Genomic DNA, 18,995 nt, shown 5'->3' on the forward strand with positions numbered 1-18,995 from the left:
TATAACGAGTGGTTTAAGAAGCAGTAGGATATAACTCAGAATTAATTTATTGTTATATGGATCATGGACTCAAAATTATTTGGTGTAAAAATAACCCATGAGAAATATATGGAACATATGCTTAAAATTCTACCCATTATTTTATCAATAAAATGTTCAAAAAATAGAGAGAGGGAAGTTTATGTTTAAATAACATTCAAAATAAACACATGGCATTTATGTGGCAATATAGTTTCCTTATTTTTTTTTAATCAAATGTATGACAAGTATAATGGCACTAAAACAATAAACTTAAATTATGGACTCAGTTTAGGGACATCAAAACTGGATGTATTGGGAAGAAGACAAAATTACCAATATTATTTAATTATATACATAAGGAAAGAAATTTATTGATTAATTTGACTGTATAATTTCAAAATGTTATTTAGATCAAACTCAAAGTCTCTATGCTCTTTGATCACTATCCATAAGTCTCTCTAGCTTTTCTGGAAATGCTTAAGAGCAGTTTGTAGGTAGAAATGGGGAAAATTGAAGGGCTAATGGAAAAGACAGATAAAGCTAAGAATCTTCTGATAGAAAGACAATGCAAAACTTTCAATATGAAAAAGTTAGAACATCTTGCTTATGAATATGTATCTCCTTCTTCATTCGTGTATTGAAACAATATACACATTAGGATTTTCATTTGAAAATGACATAAAACATAATTTTTATGTTCTTACAACATCAAAATATTAACAAGGGTCAATTATTCTTTGAAGTAGAACAAAATTACCTAATAGTTGCTGCCCTCTAGTGGTCAAATACTTGAATGCTACCTCATGAATGTATGTCCAAATTATGAGTGGTGTGTATTTGATGACTATGTAATTCATGAGTTACTGTGTATTTGCTATCACACAAATAAATTCTGGAAATATTTTCAGGTGTTAATATGGTTGTAAAAATTACTGTATTCTTAATAATTATAATCTAAATTGAAAAAGAGTATTTAGCAAACATGTTGTAGAGCAAGAAAATATGCTATGAAAATGTGTTATAACATTTTTAAACACTATAGTGAAAAGGTGTGATATTTAATATGTATAAATAGAAAATTTCCTTAAGAGAAATGTTGTTTTCATATTTCAGCATATTGTATTAAATTTGTTTTATGCACCCTCCAGGAATTCTCACTTGCTTAGAATGCCCTTTTGATTATAAAGATATTTGTTGTAGGCATTGGAGATATACAGACTCTTTTGAGCATTATTCTGTGGCCAAAATATATTCTACACTAAAAATTGTGGATTAAATAATATTAAAAGTGTTTGTTTACTTTAAAACTTTTGGAGGGTTTGTTAATATTCATTGTAAATCTCCAAAAGACAGATAGGGCATATAATGTTTCATAATCTTACTTGATCTTCAGTCTCTCTTATTAAGAAGGATATGAGTTTTATATTTTGATGAACACATGTTCAGAATATATTAGATAATCTGATAAAGAATTAACATGAAGTAAGTAAATATAAACCAAATAGCTTCTAATATCATGTTTAACAAATGCAATAAAACTTGAAAGCAGAGCAAAAATACCTCATTAGCACAATAAAGGAGAAGGTCTTACCTTCTGGAGGAGTGAATATTGAAATATTTGATTTAGGTCCAATTCCAGCACTGGTTTCAGCCGCAACATACACATCATACATTGTAAATGGTACTAGGTTAGTGAATGCAAATTTAAGGTCTTTTGTACTATTATCCAAAATCCGACCTGCAGAAAGCAAATCACACTTACAGATTAATTTCTCATCAAGGATATAACCATCCTCACATTTGAGAATAGAGCCAAGAGAGTTAACTAGAGTGTTAATCTATGCACTAATGCTTTTGAGTTACAATTTTTAAATGATTATATTTAAAACATTTAGCTTAGTATTACACTGATTTCACTTTGATTAAAATAATGGAAAGAACATTAAAATCTTACAATGCTTAAAACGACTTGTTAAATCATAAAACCCTATGAATTACTAAGCTATTTTTTGACATTTTAATAGGAACATAGATTTTACTAGTGTAAGAAATGTGACAGTATTTGACATAAATTTAGTCAATGAAAATGTAAATATTCTCATTATTTGCTATGGAAAGATATATTTAGAAAACATTTCTAGTTCGTTTGCTGAGCAAAATTCCTCAATAACCATTATCAAAATTCTTTAAATGCTCAACTTTACCTTTGACTAGCTCTTTCAACTTCTGCTTTAGCTAATATATTGCTCACCTCTAAGAACACTGTTTCTATTCCATTGTAGTCACCCCAAAAGTTAACTCTCTGAAAAGGTCTCACCTTCCTATTTTTCTATAGGGTCTTCTAAAAAGAGCTTGATACTTTTTAAAAGTTGAATAGTAGCGACATTTCTATAATTTTTACTCCAGAAGGTAAACACAAAATCAATTAGACCTACCTGTTGGTCCATATAATTCAACTCTGTAACTAAATTTCCCTGTTACTATAGTTGGTGGATCCCATGAAATTGAAAAGGACTTTCCTGTGACATTGCCTGTCACACAATTTTGTGGTAGTCCTTCAGGCACTAAAATGATTACAGAATAAATCAGTAATAGATACAAATTAAAAATAAAAATACCTTACTAAATACACATCATAAGCCCAAAGCTGGATAGAAAATACAATGCCACACTAAAGGCAAAGGGTCTTTTTAACTCAAGAAAAACGAAAAAAGAATATAGTTGACAAATATGTTTTGTCTTTTTTAAAGATTTATTTTATTTATTTATATAAGAACCAGAGTACAGGCCAGATGCATGGGAGGGCGAGAGAATTCACCAGAGACAGAGCAGGGACCAGAACAGGCAGACTGACGAAATACACTGCTGAGGGGAGCAGGGGTGAGAAGGGAGAGGTCTGCTCTCCATGTGGGACCCTCGCCGACTGGCCAGGATTGAACCAGCGCTGCAGAGGCTGTGGACAGCTTCAGAGCGCAGTGCTCAACTGCCTGCACCACCAGGGGAGGCCCTGTAGTTGACAAATTTGAATGAAACCTGCTGGATTATCAAATAAACTTGCTATTTGCAACAATTACTAGTTTTATTTAGTGCTGAAAAGTTCACTTTTTGGTTCTCATGAAATTAATGATTTTTATTGGAGAAAAAGAGGTAAGAAGTATGGAAGAGGGAAAAGGAATGATTAAAAAATGACATTTTAAATCAAGAAAAACCTCAAAAATATATGCAATAAAATGATGGGGTTGACAGCTTTGTTATCAGAAAATAAATACTGTGCTTTCATGAAAATACCCTACCAATAATAACTTTCAGTGTTCTCAAAAGTTATCAAAATGTCAGTATCACCTATCTCTCTATTGCCATAAAACTATTAATGCCATAATTAAATATACACATACCCATACCTAGAAGTACATACTCTTAGAATTTAAAATTTAACAGTAATAACAATAATAGCTAATTATACTCATGTAATCCTAACACCACTGCCATAATGAAGGTATGATTACTGTCTCCATTTTTTATAGGTGGAAACTACAGGGCAAAGAGGATATATGTCTTTTTTAACTACTGTTTTTATCTGATACTGAAATGTTAACAGGCTATGTCTGCTGCTACAGGTATTATCCTCACATTTGGCAACAAATGTCAGTGAGAGAAGAGAATATGTGATTGTAGAAGATGTAGAAGGGCAATTTTTTATAATCATAAAATTTTTTATGATTATAAAAAATTGCTGATATCACAGAATGATAAAGAGTAAATTTAGGAGCATGGTTCTTAGCTCAAGATCCTTTATGCCTTAATCTTTTAGATTCTTAAGTTAGTATTACAAAAGAGCCTAGAAACTGAAGATGCTGGGGGTGGAGAATAGGGAAGCTACTGAAAGGAAGTTTTAACAGAGAAATACACATGAGAAAAAAATGAAAGATTAGTCCATAAATAATTCACTTTTTTCTATTAAAAAAAATGAAACCATACCAGATTCTGGTGTTCTGACAATAGTACTGTCAATATAACCTGCTTCAGTTGTAACAGCAGAAACTTCAAAAAGGTATGTTGTATATGGTCTCAGATTTGTCACCACAAAACTGATAGGCTCCTTCCAGACTGAGCTTATCTTACTCCAGGCCAGCAAACTGGAAGAATATGTGGTTCGCGTTGGAGGTGTAACCCTCCCAGGTGTTGGAGAAGGACTGGTAGTACTCCATAAAAATGATTCATTATTCTCCTAGTGAGTAAAGTCAAAATCCATGGAAAAGTCATGTAATATCTCTTGATGAACATTAGAAACATAATTTTCTTTCATTTACAATACAAATATTATTCTTAAATTGTGTGTGTATATATACACATATATATATTTCAAGTGGCTTAGAGTAAAGGGAAAATTATAACAAAATCACTAGTAAGAATTTGTTAAATTTATGTTAAAAATACAAAAATCAAAGGGATGAAATATATATTTTCCTTTCGTGAAATTTCAATCACAGGTCACTTTATTACTGTAATTATCATATTTTCATAAATACTCAAAAGATAAAATCAATAGAGTATGTGTTGTATCTATGTGTATAGGAATATGTGTATGTATTAAAAATAGATCCCAATTTTTAAAAGATTTGAAACTTCTGTAACCTAAAGAATTTAAAACAAAAGTAATTTTGATTTGATGTTTCTCTATCAATAATATCACAAAGATCAACAAAGCTATTTTTGAAAAATTACTATTACAGTAATTCCAAGGAGTTCCCAGCAAGGATTAGAATAATGAATAATGATTTTTCAAAGATACTACACACAAAAACATTTACTTCCACATATTTAACTGAATCTTCCCCTCCCCTCTCCTCCTGTCTCAGGAAATATTCTCTTTTCTCCGATATCTCACACTTCCCTACTTCAGAGCTTTATAAAGTATTCTCCACCCTCACATACTCTATCAGTCCTTATTTCAAGACAATTCACAAATGTTACTCCTTTGAAAAAGTCTTTTCTGAACTCCCTAAATGATTTTGACATCTCAGTTTTAAATTCTTCTTTCTTATTTTACCTTGAATATAAGCCAATTGTGAATAATATAATATGACCTAGTACTATAAGTAAATAACCACACTGGTAAAATACACAGTATCCAAATACCAGAAATTTGAAGATATGTTTACCTAAAAGTTTTGAAATACAGTGTTCAATGATACTTACATTACATTCTGGCAATTTCCCCATCAGTATGTCTTCTACTCTGATAGAGACATCTTTCACTACTATCCCACTTCTGGCATGTTTAACACTAATCTTGAAGCTGGTAATTTTGCCATTTGGTTGTCGAGGTAAATACCAAATCAAGTTTACTGCTGAATAGTTAAAGGCTTCCACTGTGAGATTCACTACTTTTCCTGGAGCTGTAGAAGTAAAAGGGGGTTTAAAGAGAGGAAAAACACTTAAAAATTTAGAGTAGCAATTATATAATCTTGTGATGTGAACTTTACCATGGTCAATGGAATCAGTTAAAGCTTAAAAAGGTTAATGATAATATTGTAACTCTTTGATACTAAAGATTTTAAACTTGAATGTCTCTTGGGTGGATAAAATATAATAAACGAAAAAAGGAAAAGTATTAAATATATGATGCTGGGAATCATAAGAAATAAAATTTGTCATTAATCTTAATCCACTTTTAAATTGCTTATTTGGGGCCTCCTTGGTGGCCTATGGTTAAGTCTCAGTGCTATCACTGCTAAGGACTGAGTTAGATCTCTGGCCAGGGAGCTAACCCACATATGGCTGGACAGACCTCTCCTGTCTTGCCCGCTGCTCCCCCTCAGCAGTGTATTTCAGTAAATCTACCTGTTCTGCTCCCTACTCAGTATCTTGTGAATCCTCTCACCACCCCCACCACTGTACCTCTGGCCTACACCCCAGTCCTGCTACATAAAAATAAAATAAAATTGCTTTTTTTGTGTAAATTATGCAAAATTTTATACGTATGCCTGAAATATATATCAATAACAAATTATGACAAGTTGACACATTTCCAAATGGACCTTAATGACAGCCTTAGGGGAATACTCAAGTATATATAAATTTGAATTTATAAAGTAACCAAACTTTTAAATTCTAAAGCATAATTTAAGAATAGAAAAGTAGACCAAAAACATTAAATACACAGAAAATAATTAAATTTGTTAAATAACAATTAGTGAAAAAGATATTTTATTAACTTGCTTTAAATTATTTTTTCTCAATAAAATGTATCTGTGTGTTTGTTCCTTTTCTGATTTTATGTGTAATGACAAATTTTGACTCTTTCTTAGCTGGCAGCTCTTTTCCTATTTTAAATATTCTAATTTCTACTTCTGAACTTCCATGTACCCAAATCCTATTATCTCCTGATATTTATAGAGTAAATTTAATATTCTTATCCTAGTAAGGATTTAAAATGGAAGTACCAAAATGTTCTGTTATAAAGTAATTTCATCATTACAGAAGTATCTTTCATATCCTTTAAAAACATACAGACAAGAGACATGCATAAATATACAAGTACATGAATATACTACAACTTTTCAAAGTGTATGTTATACAAAACACACATTTTTTTTGAACCAGGAAAGAACTAAACATCCAATACAGAGACTTCTGTATTGCTAACTTAGCAATGAAGGTGCCAGGGATATTTTTAGTACTTTAAGAATAAAATAAATTCTACATTTGCTAAAATAATGCTATATGGAAGGTTTAAAAAATGATCTTATCATGATTGTGGATTGATTATTAACTTAGTATGGTATAACTGACTGATTAATATAGTCCTCGTAGGAATTATCTATATTTGTGAAGAAAGGTATTACTTCTGGATCCACAATAATAAAGGCAACTTATTTATTCCACAGAAATATTCCTTAAATCATGTCTATGCAACATAAAGAGATGCAGAGTCTGATATAATAAAATCTAGTTAAACTACAAATTTTTACCTCCTCATGTTTATAAAAGAAGGGAGGAAAGATCGGGCAGGAGGGTTTATTGTATAAACCAAGAACTGTGTGTTCCAAGAACACACAGCAACTCAGAAACAGAGTACGGTTCTCATTCTAATTTTAATACATCTCAGATTTTCTCCATTTTCTCCCAATCATGATTTTTTTTTGCATGTGTGGCAAAAGAACTGGGGTAAAGGTCAGAGGTGCAGGGGGTGAGAGGACTCATCAGAGACTGTGGGGAGCAGAACAGGTGGATTTCCTGAAATATGCTGCTGAGGAGAGCAGCAGGTAAGACAGGAGAGGTCTGCTGAGCCATGTGGGTCACCTCCCTGGCCGGGGATCTAACTCAGTCCTTAGCAGTGACAGTCCTGAGACTTAAACTCTAGGCCACTAAGGAGGCCCCAATTTTCTAAGAGAATTAATATCTCTAAAAATTATTTCAGTTAGCAAGAAGTAGAAGATATATAAAATTGAAAACACCATCATTTTAAAATCATAACATGCATATGCCACACTGAGAGGCTAATAAGCCATGACATTACAAAAGAAACCTTTGTGCTATGTCATTTAAAAATCATTCTAATTATTTATCCTATAACCAAACACATAGTAAGTTGTGCTTTTATATCTTTGTGAATATTTTAATTTTAAAATGATAATATTCCTGTTTGAAATTTAGTTGTGCTGATACCACTGAAGACAATAAGTTCAAAATCAACAAGAGTAAATTGAACTTCATGAATCGTTAATTTCTATTTTTAAATATTTTCCAGAATGGTCTCTGAATCTCAATTGAATCAAGTTATGCTTGATTCTCTAGATGCTTCTTCAGATGGAGTTTCAAATAGGGGCAAGAACACAAAGCTGACTGCATGTTGTTGTAACATTGTTCATCACCCTCTCCACCCACATGGCCTGTTTCAAGTTTCCCCTTGGTTGTGGACTACTGGAAGATTTTTTTTTCTTTGAATATATAGAACAGTTATAGATGCAGATCTGTAGACATGGTCAATCATTAATTTGTTTATTTTAACCCATTAGAATATAAGCTCTGCAGAAAATATGTGTGATTGACTAGAGATATGGAGATGCCATTATTTAACCATGTTTCTATTTATTGGTTCTAACTTTTTGCTATTATAAATGAATGGCAGAATATTAAACAGATAAAATCACATTCAGTAACTTTCTTTTATCACAAAGCTTATGATCTTCTAGGCTAATAGACACAATAAAAAAATAAGGAAGTAAATGTGTACTATTCCAGGATGATTCAATGACAAAAATAAATTTGTTGGAAATAGGGACTATTTTAGAAAGTGTAGTCTGGAAAGGAAATATAAAATCTGAACTAACTAGGCTAGAGCAGATTATGGATATTTAGTGGAAAAGGCATTGCAGGCAAAGGGGCTGTGCAGAGCGTAATGAGCCTAAGATGGAAGGTCAGTGTGGCTGGAGTAGCTGGAGGGAAAGAAGCATGGCAAGTTGGACATAGAGAGGGGCAAGAGAAGTTAGGGCGTGTAGACCGGGGAAAGACTTAAGTCTTACTCTGTACACAAAAGGCGTCATGTAAGGGTGAATGAAGTAACATGATCTGGCTTATATTTCAAAAGATGATGTGACTGTTGTAGGGAGAACAAACTGCAGATAGTTAAAGTTGGAAAGAGGAAAACCAGTCAAGAGACTTTCAATCATTCAGGCAGGAAATGATAATGGGTTGGATAGATTGACTAGCTATAATGGATAGTGAAATTCAGGATACATTTTGATATAGTACTGGTAAGTTTTGTTGATAGAGCAGAGTGCTTTGAGAGAGAGGATAAAGGATGACATCAAGAATGAATGTGTAGAAGAATGAAGCTGTCTTAAATTTGTTTGATAAATGACTGGATGATGTGGAAAAATGTGATAACCATTAAAATCCATTCTTTCCAAAAGTCTAATATCATAAAGATGTTCATGATAAAGACATTAGGAGGAAAAGATATAAACTTGCATACATGGCAGAAGCCTACTTTCATTAATACATAGTCACAAAGGCATATATTTATTGGGTGGAGAGGGGAGAGCAGATAAACATGTAACAGAATGGTAACAGGAATTATAATATAATGGGGACATGGATAATTTCCACTGTTTCTCATTTTCATTTTTAAAAGTTTTCTAAAATAATACTGCTTTTATAATCAGAAAGGACAATATATATATGTATATTAATGAATAAATTAACTATCCATGTAGACTCAAAGTAAATTAAAAGGTCACACTTTTGAAAATTTTATGTATTTTGGAGTCAGATATTGTTATATTCTATAGTTGTTTTAAATGATAAAAACTCAAAACTATGTTTATTTAGAATAAATGATTTAGAAAAATTACCACTTTCTGCAGTTTGGAAGAGAAATGGATCACTAAATATTCCAATGCCAGCACTGTTTTCAGCAGCAACCTAGAATACACCAAAACAATTATACTCAAACTTTGACTCTAATTAAACAAAGTCTGGAAGAACCACATTGACTTGTCCATCAGTTAATGATTCCCCCCTCTAATTCCTATGTTATTCCCAAAATGAAAGGCAAATATGTAATTATTCCATATTCCCCCTTCCCCTTAGTGTATATTTTCAGCATAGTCTGATTCAATAGATTTCTCAGATTCCTAGTAAAGCAATTAATAAACATTATAGTCTTTCAATAATAATATTAATAACAGCAGTTACTACTTATTAAGTGATTTTATGCACCAGGAAATCTACTAAGGATTTTACTCACCTCCTTTTATCCAGATAATCAAAATAAGAGACCTTATTGTCAACACTCTGTAGATTAGAAAACTGGTTGAGAGAGGTCAAGTCATATGCCCAGAGTCACACAGGAATAAATGGTAGACCCAAAATTCAGTTAAAGTTGTGCTTATTTCTAAAGCTCAACATATCTCTTTGCACTAAGTTCACTCTATGAAAGGCATGTGGTTTTTTTTTTTACAGATATGAGACAATGTATATGATATTTAACATTAGAATCTGCAATCTAATCAGGCAAATAGGAAAACAATTTTAAAAATAAGTAGATCTACTTAATCATTTAGACACTTTCGATTTTAAAGATGAAAAAATTATTTTTGACTTGAATAGTCTAGTTAAATATACTACAATAGGCATAGAAACTTTCCTAACAGAGAACAAAACTTTTGAACTCTTCCACATGCCATAACTGGAGTGAGACAGCCTTGGTCTCACTTAGCAGAATTATAGTTCTTCTAATTCCCAAATGAGTAGCTTTGGGCAATTTTCTTCAATGCTCTAAAGCACATTTTCCTTCTTCTTCAAATAGAAATAAATAATATATCTATGCCATAGGACCTTTCTGAGGACTAAATGAAATAACATATGTAAAGTACTTAGAAGGATTTTCCCCAAATATAGATTTGATATCTGTATTTGAAGATATCCAGTGTACCATGGCAACTACCCTTGGGAATTCTGCAATGGCTAACATTTGAACAATGTAAAGGTCACAACAATGATTTATAAAGCTTGGGATAAAAAAAAAGTGTAAGGAGTTTTCCCTATAGACCTGAAATAAGAAAATTCAAAGAAATAAAAATGCGAAGTCCTTAGAAATAGATTGGAGCAGAATGAGACTGGTTCAGTCACCTTTTCATCAGTAATAATTTCCTATATCATATTAAAAGTTACATATTACCTTCAATAGCATATTTCAACATATGAAACTGGATTTTTGTGTATTGATGCAACCTGCACTATGTCATGTTCAGATGTTAGAAAAAAATTGCCTCTACTTAAACCCATGTTTCTTTAATGAAGCTGTCATCACAAACCTTTGGTTTTGTGAACCCTTTGCATAAGCAAAGGTTGGTTTTTTGCTTTTCTTATTTGGAAGATGTCTACAATATGCATATTTTCTCCAGTTTGTATTATTTTCTCTGACTCTACAAATAGGGATATTTCTAATTAAAAAAAAACAAACAAAAATCTCTCTTTTCCATCATTTCTTATCATTTTGAAAGTCATTTGTTATATATGATCACATATTTACACAGCTATTATAGATTTTTTTCACTATATGCAATTATCATCAATACTTATAGGATGTATTGATGCTTTGTTAGAAATAGAAAAAAGAAGATATTTCTACACGTTACTCTTCCCTGATATCATATCTCTTAACTGTAAACATTGTTTCATGGGCTAACTAATTTAAAACTGCTCTTTATATGGTCTTTTTAATTTAGTATTTAAATAAGATGCTAAATTTTATATATTTAACATTAGAAAGAACTAAAAATAATTCTATACATGCAAAGACACAATAAATGTTCAGGAAATATTTACTGAGTGGAGATGAATTAAAGTCATTGCTCTTTGAGACATTGACTCAGTATAAATTTTTCAAAGTAGTACACAAAACAGGATTAAAAGAAAAATAACAAAGCTAACTTTAAATTTAATGGAAAAGTGGGAATTTTTTCTTATACACCCTTAATTATTTTCATTTAAACCTGAATCATTGAAAAAGTTACTAAGCAAATGCTTCTCTTTTTTAAATTGTATTATTTGTACTCTGGTAATACTGGTTTATAATACTGTATATGATTAAGAGATACACACTCACAATTTTTCACATGTACATCACCATATCCCACTCACCATCAAAACACCAATAATATTAAAATATATAAATTTTAAAAACACACACATAAGGATGAAAAAAGATGACAATGTTTGGACAAGTTTTGAAAGCCTGGATGGGGCATTCAGGCTAAGACCCAAAGGATCTTCAGCCACTAGCTATGTTCAGCTATAAAGTTTGGCCAGGTCAAGGGGAAAGTTCACTTTAAAATTGGATAGACGATTTTAATACTAAGTAATTATTGATAAAATAATTACCTTGATTTCATATGTTGTTCCAGGATTAAGATTAGTAAGAAGAACTTCCAGACTGTCTGGCTTTGCTCTAACCTGAGTATACATTGCTTGCATCCATGGGCAAACTTCCTTATATTTCACAATGTAAGATATAATCCTTCCATTTGGATTAGGTGGTGTATTCCAAGAGAGAAGAATCCCAGCAGATCCAACTCTTTCTCCTGCTAGGAAAACTGGAGGCCCTGGTTCTTTAAAAATAAATTAAATCACATTGCTAAAAGTTCAAAGAGTTACTGTAGTTTCACACTTTAATTAAGGAAAAAAAGTTACATATTGGTAAACTTTTCAAGCTCCCCAAAATAAATGAACTCTTAAAAGTGAGTTTATCCTGCCTAGAGGTATGATACCCAAAAAAAAAAAAAAAGATTAAATATTTGGGGAATATCAAAAACATTTTTATAAGAATGTAAAAAATGGAATGCTACTAAATATCACATGCCAAACATACTTCTGATGCCAAATCATTTTTAAAAGAAACCTACTTGATTAAGTCTTATACACAAAAACTAAGCAAACAAGAAATAGTCTTACAAACTGAATAATTCTTCCTGAGCAAATTTGAGTTTATTTTCATGGCTCTGTATTATTTAAGTAATAGTGTCTCTGGTGCATCTCACAAGCAAATGTAGAATAATTATCTTTGCTCTTTAAAAGTAAAGGAAGCTAAAGAACTGGTTGAGTGCAGGTTCTAAACAGATCACTTTCTTGTTTCATTTTGCTTTAATTACAAAACTGCTTTCAATCATTCAGTGCACACTGATATAAGTATTTCCATCCAAAAGATTTATATTGATTCCAAATACCTTACCCCAAACAACCTAATTAAAAACACAGACTTACTTGTTATATTTGTTGTCATGGTTCTGCTAACAGGTGAGCTATATGTTGTAGCAGAAGTGGAAGAAATTGTTACATCATACCTAGTATCAGGAAGAACATTGGAAACATCAACCTAGAACATCAAAACAAATAATTGTGTAAAAACACTAAAAGAAAGTCAAAATAATAAATCTATCATAACCAAAAATAAATTAAAAAAACACTTCAATATGTAACTCTACACTGTTTAAAATAACACAAGTTCCACTTATTGTAAAATATATTTTATTCACCACACATTTACTTACCTAAAAATTTATAAAATATACTGCATTATCAAAGACTAAATCAGTACTTCTATCAGTTCACAGTCACAATAAACTTAGTCTTAATAAATCTATACCCCATTGTCTAACCCTGGTTATAAAGAGTGTATATGAAATACCTGTGTCTCTGAAGTTCCAATAAAAAGTAAAAGAAAAATGATAAGAAACTCCATCATTATTACATTTTTCAGCCAGTGGAATCACATTGATGGCTCTAGAGAGAAATGTTGCCTGCATTAATGATTTAAAGACAGATCCTCCTGGCAAGTACACAATTAATGAGCCTGGATTACTCAATAGCTCTGCCCTTTCTTTGTTAAACTATTCATGAACCCTTGGATGGCTGGCAGTAAGTTCAGGGTAGACTTGAAAAAAAAAAAAAAAAGGCAAAGATGTTGCTAAGGTAACAGTCCACCGGTGCTGCAACTTACATTCATCAATTCAGCATAAGTGTTTTGTCTTCATATTATTTTTTTTAAAAACTGACAAAGGGTAAGTTTCATAAAGAACTTTTCTATTAGGACCAAATTTAAATACCAGTTGGTTTGCAAGTATGATAGTGAAAACTATACCTGATACTCTCTACCTCCAAGATCTTTGATAGTAACACAGTCACTGTCAGGAACCAGATCCACATGAAACCCTTCTACACAGGCAGAGGGCAGGCTCCAGCAAAGGGGAAAGGAATGTGTAAAAATCGTGAAGACTTCATGTTTCTTGGGTTTTTCTGGTTCTGATATTTAAAAACAGAGGTTTAAAATACTTATTCTCCTAAAGTTTCAAAGGAAAAATGAAAATCAATAGACTAAGGATCAAGTTTCAAAATAATCACTGTTAGAAAGCACTGAGTCTTTTAAATTATTTCTAGAATTACCTTTAAATTAAACATTGAGTCTTCAAAATGATCACCATATGTAGAGCATTAGGCAAGTATAGATTTAAAATATCTAGTTTTTAAGTATAATTATTAACAATAATATATCAATTTATCAGTTTCTGGGATATTCTTTATCTTTTAAAATATGTTGCTTGAACAGGTTGTTTGAAGCTTATGCTCAAATTGAGTAACTGAATTAATTTTAAACAAAGTAAGTACAAGTGATTTATCCAATTACCTGGATAATTGCCAGAGAGAAGGTAAGTGAATAAAACATAAGCAAAACCTGCCAAATATTTTAAAGGGTGAGTATATCTAATAAATACTAAGCTCGGGAAGGAAATTTAAATATTTCCTTTAATAGAAAATATGTTTTCATATTGCAAATGAAATATTATCATTGTTAAATACAAATATTCAAGTGCTGTTCTGACTATTTCAACTATTTTTTTGTACCTTTATACACTGTTTCCAAAGTTTTGTTAATGCTTCCTATTCCTCCTTGAAGGGAGTTTTCTACATAATGTTCTTCTGATTGGTTGCCAATGAGTCAAGTTTGCCCTCTGCCTTATCTTTCGAGCAGATTCCAGACAAACAATATAGGGAGAGGGAGTGAGATTAAGAAGCCAACCATATGAAAAACATACCAATTTAACGTGATTTCCAAAAGAAAAGAATCTGGAAATAATCATTGAACTCCATTTATCATTTAAACACCCTTCAGGAGAGATGACTAAAAATGGATATATATTTTAAATATACATTTCCTAACAAAACTGAGGACACACTGCATAATAGAAATTTTAACATAAAACGTCAATTTCTTGGTATATTTTTAAGTGAAGAATATACTTTTAGGACAGTTCTTTATCTCCTTCGGAAAAGTTGTTAAATATTTTTACTATAACCTTCTCCCTGTTACTGGAAACTGATATTGATCCATTAGTTTCCACCATGAAATTCTCAGAAATACATTTTTTTTGGCACCATCTCCAAACTGTCCTTATAGTGAACAGTGCAGGTTTATATATGATTGTAGAAATACTCAGTTTGAGATGTGATGTGGTACACAGCTATTGACACTTTTTCTGGATCACCCTGCATATAACCTATATCCTCTTTATTTTAATGTTTGAGAGAAAATTGATTTCCAGCCCACGTTAAGACAGACAAAGGTCTAACATGACATAATCAACTATTATTTACACACACTGATTTATACAAGGGCTCTAGAAAGTAACTAATATCATGCTATGAAATTTTTGTCAAGAAACTTGATAAAAACCTGGGATGAAACTTTGCAAGAAAAAGGAAACTAAGAGAAGTAATGGACTGCTGACTAGGACATTGGTGAGATAGGATGTAGTTTCTAGATCGTGGTTTAAGATTACACACTGAAGAACTCTTGGCTAAGGATGAAGCATGTCTCACCACGAGGAGGAAGAATATATTTGTCTGGGAATTTGCCAATCTGATCAAGGAGGAAGGTCTGGTCTGGAAACTTCCTGACAATTTGGTAAAGATCTTTAAAAGCAGAGTGGAGAGAAGTCCTGATTATGGAGAAAATACACAATAACTAAGGAAAGTTAGCTGGATTTCAGGATCACGTAAGAAAGAACTGTCTGATAAGCATAACAATGATGTTGCAATTTTTCCCTAAAAGCCACAGAAAGCACTAAAGAAGTTTAAGCATGCACAGCAGACCTCTCCTGTCTTGCCCGCTGCTCCCCTCAGCAGTGTATTTCATCAGTCTGCCTGTTCTGTTCCTCGCTCTGTCTCTGGTGAATCCTCTCACCCTCCCGTGCTTCTGGCCTATACCCCAGCTCTTATATACGTAAATCTTTAAAAAAAAAAAAAAAAGAAGTTTAAGCAGAAAAGCAATCTAACTTTCTTTTTTATTATTTTAAAAGATTACTCTGGGATATGGAATATGAATTAGAGAAAGACAAAAATGAGCATGTGAGGCTATTGTGGTAGTTTGGGGACAGAGGAAGGTGGGTTGCCCTCAGAAGAAGGTAATTGAGATAGAGGAATATTTAGGAGCTAAAGAGTGCAGTTTCCCGAATGTGAGTTGGAAGATTCAATTAGCTAGAAATAGACTCCACAATTAGTACATGATTTATGCTCAATGGAATTCAATCTCTATATCTTTGAAAAGATAGGAAAATATGAAGGAAAAATATCATTCTCAGTCTAACTGATAATAACCAAATTGTATTAGATCATGAAGTGGATATGTTTGACATTGAATTCTAACAGAAAAAATAGCACACTGTGTTCAATTTAATTAAAGGCTACCAAAAGGAATTCTAAATATTTTTGCACCAGAATTTCCAAAAGTAAATCCTTAGAACTCTAAATCCTTAGTGTTTAATAAATGGCCTGTGATTAAATCACTTTGCCACACAACTATTGCAGGATCTCTCTGAATCTCAACTATGCTTAAATATTCACCCTATTATTTTCTAAAGCACCACTGTCCAATAAAAATACAATGTGAGTGACACTAAAAAGGTGAAAAGAATCATGTAAATTTAATTTTATTTATTTTCATAGGTTGAGTCTTAACCCTTGAGCCACCAGGGAGGCCTAAGATTTATTTATTTTTGCATAGAGGAACTGGGGTGTAGGCCAAAGGTGCAGAGCATCCGATGATTCACCAGACATAGAGCGGGGAACAGAATAGGCTGACCGACTGAAATACACTGCTGAGGGGAGCAGCAGGCGAGAGACAGGAAAGGTCTGCTGCACCATAAGTGGGTTAGCTCCCTGGCTGGGGATTGAACTCAGGTCGTAGTGGTGACAGTGCTGAGACTTAACTTCTAGGCCACCAGGGAGGTCTGTTATTTAATTTTAATAATATATTTTATTTAACCTGATAGATTAAAAAAAATTCCACATATAAATCAATATAAAATTAGTCATTAAATCATCACTTGTTTCACATTAACTGCTTAAAACCCCAAGTGTCATTCTCACCCAGAGCCCATCAAAATTTGGTCTAGCCACATTTCGTGTCTCAACAGTCTCAAGTTACTCATTACTACATACTAGACAATGTAGCTCAAGAGATTCTCTCAACTTGTCTCCTTGGAATTTCAGTAAATTTACCTAAACTTCATTTGGAGAAAATGGAAGAAAAAGAGAAATATGAACCCATCATTGATAAAGAAAACCAGCTCAAAAGAGAATCTCAGAAACAAAATTCTAATATAAAGCATGGGACTTTTACCTTTGAAGAAGAGTGTTAGAAAAGATTCAAATTAGAAGAGGAAGTTCTGGCAGAGTTCCTTGATAGATGCTGACTTTTAAAAGGGTACATACAACATGAGATCAAAATGTCACATACCCTGGAATATCCACAAAGTAGTTGCGCAAACCGCTGAAAGAGTATCAAGAAGAGAAAAACCTACAATGGACAGTTATTTTAAAATAAAATGAAATGAATTAAAAAGATTCATTAAGTGGGCCTCCTTGGTGGCTCAGGGGTTAAAGACAGCATTGTTAGGCTATCGCCAGCCACTGCAGCAGAATTTGATCCCCGGCTGGCCAAGGAACAACCCTCATGGCGCAGCAGACCACTCCTGCCTCGCCCACTGCTCCCCTCAGCAGTGTATTTCAGTAGACCTGCCTGTTCTGCTCCCCTCTCTCTCTAGTGAATCCTCTCACACCCTGCACCTCTGGCTTCACCCCAGTTCTTATATGCATAAATAATCTTTTTTTAAAAAAGATTAATTATTATTAACTTTTATTTGCTCCTTCTATGTACTAGCACTATAGATGATAAGCTTTGACTATCACAATTGGATCTTTCTATGATTAAACTGAACTGTAGATTGGGTATAATATAAACTATAACTGATGAGACAGACACACATGTAGGAGACATGCAAAATAATAAGTCTTTCTGGCCTTGTGCATTGTAGTAAGCACTTTTACACATTATTTTATGCAACAGTCAGACAAATTTATAAGTAGAAATTAGTATTATCACCATTTAAAAGTGGAAAAAGTGAGGAACAGAGTGAGGTAACTTCAAACTCTCAAAGCTAGTAGGTGAATAATAAGAGGCAAGATTACAGCCAAGAATAATAGTTTCAGAGTCAAAGTTCAATCATTAAGATAATGGCACCCCTCCAAAGTTCACAAGGTGGCTTATAAATAATAGATCAAAAAATCCAAAATGAATTAAATAAATCTAAAAATCCTCTTCAAATCTAAGACTGCTATTTCAAGTGACACCAGTTTAATTTTAAGGGACTCCATCTATATGTGTCCAATATCAAAGCAACTTATATTTTTCATGTGCCTATTGCTTCTTCATATATTGGAAGTGGGCTAGATATAAATTATAAATAAAATAAACACTCTCCAATAAGTCAGTATCATATTGGGTGCCACAAGTGTCTAAACAACTTTTAGTGCAAGCACTAATCATAAGCCCTGAAAATGGATTAATGGATTCAAATACTGGCTATGACATTTAAATAAGACTTAAGCAAAACCTTTAACCTTTCTATACCTCACTAGCCTCATCAATATCTGAATAATCACCTCTAAACCACACATTGTTGTGAGAATAAAATAAGTTAATAGATGTAAAGTGCTTAGAAAACTGCTTGAGGGCCTCCCTGGTGGCACAAGGGGTTAAACACTGCACTATGAAGCAACCCACAGCCTCTGCAGCATGAGTTTGATACCTGGCCAGCCACACAGAAACCCACATGGCGAGGCAGACCTCTCCTGTCTCACCTGCTACTCCCCTCAGCAGTGTGAGTCTGCCTGTTCTGCTCCCCACTCTGTCTCTGGTGAGTCCTCTCATCCCCTACATCTCTGGCCTATACCCCAGTTCTTGTATGTATAAATAAACAAATCTTTAAAAAGAAAAAAGAAAGAAAAGTGCTTGAAAATAGTAAGAGCTCAGCAAATGTAAGCTATGATTAACAATTATTTCTGCCATCAATCCTCATCAATTCTGGTCATCTGTTAGTAAAAGCATCATCTCTTAGTTTGAGTCCCTG

General features: G+C 32.6%; 1 protein-coding gene across 1 annotated transcript in view; it reads right to left on the minus strand.

Moving 5' to 3' along the window:
- The window catches only part of PTPRQ (protein tyrosine phosphatase receptor type Q), a gene marked incomplete at its 3' end in the record, with an annotated part of 169,603 nt that extends 156,230 nt beyond the window's left edge, over positions 1–13,373 (minus strand). Inside the window, exons 1-8 of the mRNA XM_084255469.1 lie at positions 13,217–13,373; positions 12,793–12,904; positions 11,914–12,140; positions 9,381–9,450; positions 5,221–5,420; positions 4,000–4,249; positions 2,457–2,585; positions 1,613–1,759 (exon numbers count right to left, since the gene is read on the minus strand). Of these exons, the coding sequence (XP_084111595.1) occupies positions 1,613–1,759; positions 2,457–2,585; positions 4,000–4,249; positions 5,221–5,420; positions 9,381–9,450; positions 11,914–12,140; positions 12,793–12,904; positions 13,217–13,273 (1,192 nt within the window). The 5' untranslated portion in view covers positions 13,274–13,373. The remainder of the gene's footprint in view (positions 1–1,612; positions 1,760–2,456; positions 2,586–3,999; positions 4,250–5,220; positions 5,421–9,380; positions 9,451–11,913; positions 12,141–12,792; positions 12,905–13,216) is intronic.
- Positions 13,374–18,995: the final 5,622 nt, after the last annotated feature.

Source organism: Talpa europaea (assembly GCF_964194135.1).
Source record: "Talpa europaea genome assembly, chromosome: 15".
In the NCBI taxonomy this organism is placed as follows: domain Eukaryota; kingdom Metazoa; phylum Chordata; class Mammalia; order Eulipotyphla; family Talpidae; genus Talpa; species Talpa europaea.